This window comes from Argentina silus (assembly GCF_951799395.1).
Source record: "Argentina silus genome assembly, contig: scaffold_168, whole genome shotgun sequence".
In the NCBI taxonomy this organism is placed as follows: Eukaryota; Metazoa; Chordata; class Actinopteri; order Argentiniformes; family Argentinidae; genus Argentina; species Argentina silus.
Genome location: NW_028152403.1, coordinates 80,378 through 88,445, shown reverse-complemented (window position 1 = coordinate 88,445; position 8,068 = coordinate 80,378). Strand labels below are relative to the sequence as shown.

At 54.5% G+C, this 8,068-nt stretch overlaps 1 protein-coding gene across 2 annotated transcripts in view; it reads left to right on the top strand.

The window, feature by feature from the left end:
• Nucleotides 1-6: 6 nt before the first annotated feature.
• The window catches only part of LOC310824858 (prolyl 4-hydroxylase subunit alpha-2-like), a 17,790-nt gene continuing 9,728 nt past the window's right edge, over nucleotides 7-8,068 (top strand). For both annotated transcript variants that reach the window (XM_083698114.1, XM_083698113.1), the window contains exons 1-4: nucleotides 7-625; nucleotides 2,717-2,813; nucleotides 4,248-4,399; nucleotides 6,458-6,595. In XM_083698114.1, the coding sequence (XP_083554240.1) occupies nucleotides 547-625; nucleotides 2,717-2,813; nucleotides 4,248-4,399; nucleotides 6,458-6,595 (466 nt within the window). In that variant the 5' untranslated portion in view covers nucleotides 7-546. The remainder of the gene's footprint in view (nucleotides 626-2,716; nucleotides 2,814-4,247; nucleotides 4,400-6,457; nucleotides 6,596-8,068) is intronic.

Genomic DNA, 8,068 nt, shown 5'->3' with positions numbered 1-8,068 from the left:
GCTACACAGAGACAGGGGGTTGACTGAGGGTGTGACCCCCCTCCTGACCCTGAGGGGTTGACTGAGGGTGTGACCCCCTCCTGACCCTGAGGGGTTGACTGAGGGTGTGACCCCCCTCCTGACCCTGAGGGGTTGACTGAGGGTGTGACCCCCTCCTGACCCTGAGGGGTTGACTGAGGGTGTGACCCCCTCCTGACCCTGAGGGGTTGACTGAGGGTGTGACCCCCTCCTGACCCTGAGGGGTTGACTGAGGGGGTGACCCCGTCCTGACCCTGAGGGGGTGACCCCCTCCTGACCCTGAGGGGGTGACCCCCTCCTGACCCTGAGGGGTTGACTGAGGGTGTGACCCCCTCCTGACCCTGAGGGGTTGACTGAGGGTGTGACCCCGTCCTGACCCTGAGGGGTTGACCCCCTCCTGACCCTGAGGGGTTGACTGAGGGTGTGACCCCCTCCTGACCCTGAGGGGTTGACTGAGGGTGTGACCCCCTCCTGACCCTGAGGGGGTGACAGAGGGTGTGTTTGTGTTTCCAGGTGTTGGTCGTCACTATGAGGAGCTTCCTGTGTGTCTTGGTCTGGACTCTGCTCTGCTGCTGGGGAGGACAGGCTGAGGTGTTCACCTCCATAGGTAGGCCTCTACTGTACCCTACTGTACTCTACTCTACTGTACTCTACTCTACTGTACTCTACTGTACCCTACTGTACTCTACTGTACTCTACTGTACTCTACTGTACCCTACTCTACTGTACCCTACTGTACCCTACTCTACTGTACTCTACTCTACTGTACCCTACTCTACTCTACTGTACTCTACTCTACTGTACCCTACTCTACTGTACCCTACTCTACTGTACTCTACTCTACTGTACCCTACTCTACTGTACTCTACTGTACCCTACTCTACTGTACTCTACTGTACTCTACTGTACTCTACTGTACTATACTCTACTGTACACTACTGTACCCTACTCTACTCTACTGTACTATACTCTACTGTACTGTACTCTACTATACTCTACTGTACTCTACTCTACTCTACTCTACTCTACTCTACTCTACTCTACTCTACTCTACACTACTGGCCTCCCCTGAGCCTCCTCTGACCTCCTTGGCAGAAGTCTGACACATCTGTTCTCTAGCCTCCAGACTGGTCAGCAGGGTTTTTTAAACTTCTCTGGAAAGCCAAGTCTGTGTCTGAACAGACAAATACACAAGTGTTCTCATCAAACTCATCTTACCAAATACCACTGTTAGTTTGAGCCAGGGGAGGCTGGTGGAGGTAGACTGTCCTTCTGATGTCCGATGTCGTCATCACTGTGCTTCCTTCTTCAGTGTCTTGTAAAATAAAGAGAAAAGCCGTTGAACTCTGCTTCCCCCGTCTGTCACACCAGCTGCCCTGCTTCCCCCGTCTGTCACACCAGCTGCCCTGCTTCCCCCGTCTGTCACACCAGCTGCCCTGCTTCCCCCGTCTGTCACACCAGCTGCCCTGCTTCCCCCGTCTGTCACACCAGCTGCCCTGCTTCCCCCGTCTGTCACACCAGCTGCCCTGCTTCCCCCGTCTGTCACACCAGCTGCCCTGCTTCCCCCGTCTGTCACACCAGCTGCCCTGCTTCCCCCGTCTGTCACACCAGCTGCCCTGCTTCCCCCGTCTGTCACACCAGCTGCCCTGCTTCCCCCGTCTGTCACACCAGCTGCCCTGCTTCCCCCGTCTGTCACACCAGCTGCCCTGCTTCCTGCTCCCCTGTCACACCAGCTGCCCTGCTTCCCCCGTCTGTCACACCAGCTGCCCTGCTTCCCCCGTCTGTCACACCAGCTGCCCTGCTTCCCCCGTCTGTCACACCAGCTGCCCTGCTTCCCCCGTCTGTCACACCAGCTGCCCTGCTTCCCCCGTCTGTCACACCAGCTGCCCTGCTTCCCTCGTCTGTCACACCAGCTGCCCTGCTTCCTGCTCCCCTGTCACACCAGCTGCCCTGCTTCCTGCTCCCCTGTCACACCAGCTGCCCTGCTTCCTGCTCCCCTGTCACACCAGCTGCCCTGCTTCCTGCTCCCCTGTCACACCAGCTGCCCTGCTTCCTGCTCCCCTGTCACACCAGCTGCCCTGCTTCCTGCTCCCCTGTCCCAACCAGCTGAGTCACTCTGCTGATTTCTGCTGTTAGTGTTGGCTACCACTGCACTACTAGACCAATCTAGCGTGAGTGTGAGTGTGTGCGCGTCTGTTTGTGAGAGAGAGAGAGAAAAACTTCTTCACTCTGCCCCCCCCCCGCCCCCAACTCCTGGCAACCGTTGCCGTGCAGGAGTTCAGCCCAGTCCTGCGTTGCCATGGCGTTGTTTACTGCATACAACAGCAGCGGCCCCGCCCCTCACCTCAAAGGCTCATGGGTAGTTAAGCCCTCCGTGTGGTCGACCCTACCACGTCCAGAGGGACACGCCCTCGACCACGTCTGAAGGAAACTCTTCTCTAGTCCCTCTACAAGGCTCTTATAGACCCTTTACAAACCGGCACATCAAATCCATCCTGCTTCCACTATCGTTTATCCAAGTTCTCTCAGGAAATACCTTCCCACTCTCCCCCCTCCCCCTCCCCCTCCCCCTCCCCACTACCCCGGCCTCTCTAACCTGCCGCCTTGTGGTCTATAACTGAGAGTCGTATGCTGGGTAATTAATTATCCTCGCTGTTTATGTATTTAAGAAATCCTTTCCTTTGATTGGCTCTCCCAGGTCAGATGACAGACCTCATATTCACAGAGAAGGAGCTTGTCCAATCGCTGAAGGACTACATCAAGGCTGAGGAGTCCAAACTGGCAACTGTCAAAAGGTGAACTACAAACATGGGGGAGGAGAGGAGGTTCTACTGTCTGAACTACAAACATGGGGGAGGAGAGGAGGTTCTACTGTCTGTCTGACCAGAATTAGTTTTTTGCGTGCTCCAACACCAGGGGAGGCTGGCGGAGGTAGAAATCAGAGGACGCGCTCAAAGTAACGCATGGAGCAGAATGAGGAATGGTATCAAACGCGATTTCTACCTCCCCCAGCCTCCCCTGGTGTTCTACCTCCCCCAGCCTCCCCTGGTGTTCTACCTCCTCCAGCCTCCCCTGGTGTTCTCTACCACCTCGGATAATGAAAATAATAACAATCATTGAATCATGAATCAAATGAGGCTTTAATAATACTAGATAATAGAACAATGTTACATTCTACCCTCGATGGTAAATGGTACATAGAGAGACAGAGAGATGACCACAGGTCATTCTTACAATGCTACTGCCAGCTCATGACTAGACCCAGACGCCAGAACACAGTCAAGACCCAGACGCCAGAACACAGTCAAGACCCAGACGCCAGAACACAGACAAGACCCAGACACCAGAACACAGTCAAGACCCAGACACCAGAACACAGTCAAGACCCAGACGCCAGAACACAGTCAAGACCCAGACACCAGAACATAGTCAAGACCCAGACACCAGAACACAGTCAAGACCCAGACACCAGAACACAGACAAGACCCAGACACCAGAACACAGTCAAGACCCAGACACCAGAACACAGTCAAGACCCAGACACCAGAACACAGTCAAGACCCAGACACCAGAACACAATCAAGACCCAGACACCAGAACACAGACAAGACCCAGACACCAGAACACAGACAAGACCCAGACACCAGAACACAGTCAAGACCCAGACACCAGAACACAGTCAAGACCCAGACGCCAGAACACAGTCAAGATCCAGACGCCAGAACACAGACAAGACCCAGACGCCAGAACACAGACAAGACCCAGACGCCAGAACACAGACAAGACCCAGACACCAGAACACAGTCAAGACCCAGACGCCAGAACACAGACAAGACCCAGACACCAGAACACAGTCAAGACCCAGACACCAGAACACAGTCAAGACCCAGACGCCAGAACACAGACAAGACCCAGACACCAGAACACAGTCAAGACCCAGACACCAGAACACAGTCAAGACCCAGACGCCAGAACACAGACAAGACCCAGACACCAGAACACAGTCAAGACCCAGACACCAGAACATAGTCAAGACTATGAATCCCTCTGTTACATAGACCAGTGTTTCACTATTTAAATCAGGAGCTGTTGACCAATCAGAATTCAGTTTGACACTCCAGAGAGCTCATTGGTCCCATCAGGGGGCGGGTCACTTGAAGAAGCAGGGCAGGTGGTGATGATATTGGAGACCCATCCTGAGCGGGTTGTGTTGTTGTGTTGTTGTGTAGCTGGGCCAGCAGGCTGGATGATCTGACCCGGGCCTCCACCCAGGACCCCGACGCCTACCTGGCCCACCCCGTCAACGCCTACAAGCTGATGAAGAGGCTGAACACAGAGTGGGCTGCACTGGAGAGCCTGGTGCTACAGGACCCCTCTGATGGTAGGGGGTGTGTGCGTGCGCGTGTGCATGTGCGTGTGTGTGTGTGTGTGTGTGTGTGTGTGTGTGTGTGTGTAGAGGGGAGGGAGGGAGGGGGGGGGAGGAGGAGGAGAAGGTGGCAAGAGAGAGAGAGAGAGAGAATATGTGTCTGTGTTTGTGTGTGTGTGTGTGTGTGTGTGCGCATGTGTGTGCTCCTGTGTGTGTTTGCGTGCATGTGTGTGTGTGTGTGTGAGAGAGTCCGTGTGTGTGTGTGTGTGTGTGTGTAGATATGTGTGAATGAGGCCAACATCTGGGTGTTGTCAAATGAACGTTGGCTGACTGGAGGAATGTTACAGCGTCTATTTATTAATCTTAGTTATTAATCATGAAGCTAAGATGGCTAACCTCCCCCTCCCTCTCTGCTGGGAGGCTAACCTCCCCCTCTCTGCTGGGAGGCTAACCTCCCCCTCCCTCTCTGCTGGGAGGCTAACCTCCCCCTCTCTGCTGGGAGGCTAACCTCCCTCCCCCTCTCTGCTGGGAGGCTAACCTCCCCCTCTCTGCTGGGAGGTTAACCTCCCCCTCTCTGCTGGGAGGCTAACCTCCCCCTCCCTCTCTGCTGAGAGGCTAACCTCCTCCTCCCTCTCTGCTGGGAGGCTAACCTCCCGCTCTCTGCTGAGAGGCTAACCTCCCCCTCTCTGCTGGGAGGCTAACCTCCCCCTCTCTGCTGGGAGGCTAACCTCCCCCTCCCTCTCTGCTGAGAGGCTAACCTCCTCCTCCCTCTCTGCTGGGAGGCTAACCTCCCCCTCCCTCTCTGCTGGGAGGCTAACCTCCCCCTCCCTCTCTGCTGGGAGGCTAACCTCCCCCTCTCTGCTGGGAGGCTAACCTCCCCCTCCCTCTCTGCTGAGAGGCTAACCTCCTCCTCCCTCTCTGCTGGGAGGCTAACCTCCCCCTCCCTCTCTGCTGGGAGGCTAACCTCCCCCTCCCTCTCTGCTGGGAGGCTAACCTCCCCCTCTCTGCTGGGAGGCTAACCTCCCCCTCTCTGCTGGGAGGCTAACCTCCCCCTCCCTCTCTGCTGGGAGGCTAACCTCCCCCTCCCTCTCTGCTGGGAGGCTAACCTCCCCCTCCCTCTCTGCTGGGAGGCTAACCTCCCCCTCTCTGCTGGGAGGCTAACCTCCCCCTCTCTGCTGGGAGGCTAACCTCCCCCTCCCTCTCTGCTGGGAGGCTAACCTCCCCCTCTCTGCTGGGAGGCTAACCTCCCCCTCTCTGCTGGGAGGCTAACCTCCCCCTCCCTCTCTGCTGGGAGGCTAACCTCCCCCTCTCTGCTGAGAGGCTAACCTCCCCCTCCCTCTCTGCTGGGAGGCTAACCTCCCCCTCCCTCTCTGCTGGGAGGCTAACCGCTAGTGTAGGAGCCGCTAACCGCTAACACGGAGGAGAGGAGTCACTGCTCTGTCCTGCATCCCTTTAACTTCACCTTCACCTTCACCTTCACCTGCACCTTCAACTTCACCTGCACCTTCAACTTCACCTTCACCTTCACCTTCACCTGCACCTTCAACTTCACCTTCACCTTCACCTGCACCTTCAACTTCACCTTCACCTTCACCTGCACCTTCAACTTCACCTTCACCTTCACCTGCACCTTCAACTTCACCTTCACCTTCACCTGCACCTTCAACTTCACCTTCACCTTCAACTTCACCTTCACCTGCACCTTCAACTTCACCTGCACCTTCAACTTCACCTTCACCTTCACCTGCACCTTCACCTTCACCTTCACCTGCACCTTCAACTTGACCTTCACCTTCAACTTCACCTTCACCTTCACCTTCAACTTCACCGTCGTACATCAGCCTGTGTGTGTGTTTGTCTCAGAGCCTGTGTGTGTGTGTGTGCGTGCGTGTGCGTGTGCGTGTGCGTGTGTGTGTGAGACCAGAGTCAGAGTTTACATTCCCAGGTTATCTCAACCGTTCACGTCTGCTGATCAGAGCTGGTGGTTCACTGCACGTCTTCTGGCTGTCTGAAGATGACAGATTCAGACAGATTTTAACTATCTCTCTCTCTCTCTGACTCCCCCCCCCCCAGGGTTCATCTCTAACATGACTGAGCGGAGACAGTCCTTCCCTGATGATGAGGATGAGAAGGGGGCAGCCAAGGCTCTGATGAGGCTGCAGGACACGTACAAACTGGACTCTGAGAGTTTCTCCAGAGGCAAGCTGCCAGGTAAGCAAGGCGCGGCCTTGGCCCAACTCTATCTGTGTGTGTGTGTGTGTGTGTGTGTGTGTGTGTGTGTGTGTGTGTGTGTGTGTGTGTGTGTGTGTGTGTGTGTGTGTGTGTGTGTGTGTCTGTGTGTGTGTCTGTGGATGTTTGCCTGTCCATGCAAGTGTGTGTGTGTGTGTGTGTGTGTGTGTGTGTGGATGTTTGCCTGTCCATGCAAGTGTGTGTGTGTGTGTGTGTGTGTGTGTGTGTGTGTGTGTGTGTGTGTGTGTGTGTGTGTGTTTGCAGGTGCATATTGAGTTCGCGTCACCTTCAGCTGCCGGGGGATCTTGGTGTTATCACTGTGTGTGTGTGTGTGTGGGCGTATCTCAACCTGCCTGGAGCGTGTTCAGTATGCTCAGTGGTCATGCAGTAGTGGTTTCTGTCAGCCGCTCCAGAGCAGACTGGCTGTGTTAGTCTGGTAGTGTTAGTCTGGTTGTGTTGGTCTGGTTGTGTTGGTCTGGTTGTGTTGGTCTGGTTGTGTTAGTCTGGTAGTGTTAGTCTGGTTGTGTTAGTCTGGTAATGTTAGTCTGGTTGTGTTGGTCTGGTTGTGTTAGTCTGGTAATGTTAGTCTGGTTGTGTTGGTCTGGTTGTGTTAGTCTGGTTGTGTTAGTCAGGTAGTGTTAGTCTGGTTGTGTTAGTCTGGTTGTGTTGGTCTGGTTGTGTTAGTCTGGTAGTGTTATGGCCAGGCTCTGTCTGGCTGTGTTGTTGCACTCTCTCTGAAGCGTATAGCGTAGCCTAGCATATCGTGTAGCGTAGCCTAGCATAGCGTGTTGTAGCGTAGCCTAGCATATCGTGTAGCGTAGCCTAGCATAGCGTGTTGTAGCGTAGCCTAGCATATTGTGTAGCGTAGCCTAGCATATCGCGTAGCCTAGCATAGCGTGTTGTAGCGTAGCCTAGCCTAGCCTAGCGCAGCTGCTATCCCCTCCAGATGGAGTCCAAGAACGGGTTTTGGAACACAGCCATGTTTAGCTTTTCTGACACGTCTCATCCTGGTATTCCTCCCGCTGTCTGGGAAACCTGCCACTATAAAAACATGTCGACTGCTGCAGAAGCACTCTCCAGAAAACCTGATGGAAAAACTCCCGTCCAGGGAGGCTGCTGGAGGTAGAAATCGGAGGACGGGCTCATTGTGAAGTATGGAATGGAAGTCGGGCTTTACAGAGCAGAACGCTCTGTGTCTGTCCCTCTTAGAGTCTGGTTCCTCTCAAGGTTTCTTCCTCCCACAGTGCCCTGTGTTTTTCTCCCCTCTGGGGAGTTTTTCCTTGGCTTGCTGTCTGTGGTTCGGTGTGAGATCATACTGTTTGTATTGTTGTTGTTGTAAAGCACTTTGAGACAATTGTGACTTTGTAAAAAGCACTAGACTGAACAAATACATTTGATGGATGGATGATGGACGGTGTAAATAGATGGACTGACTGACTGACTGACTGACTGACT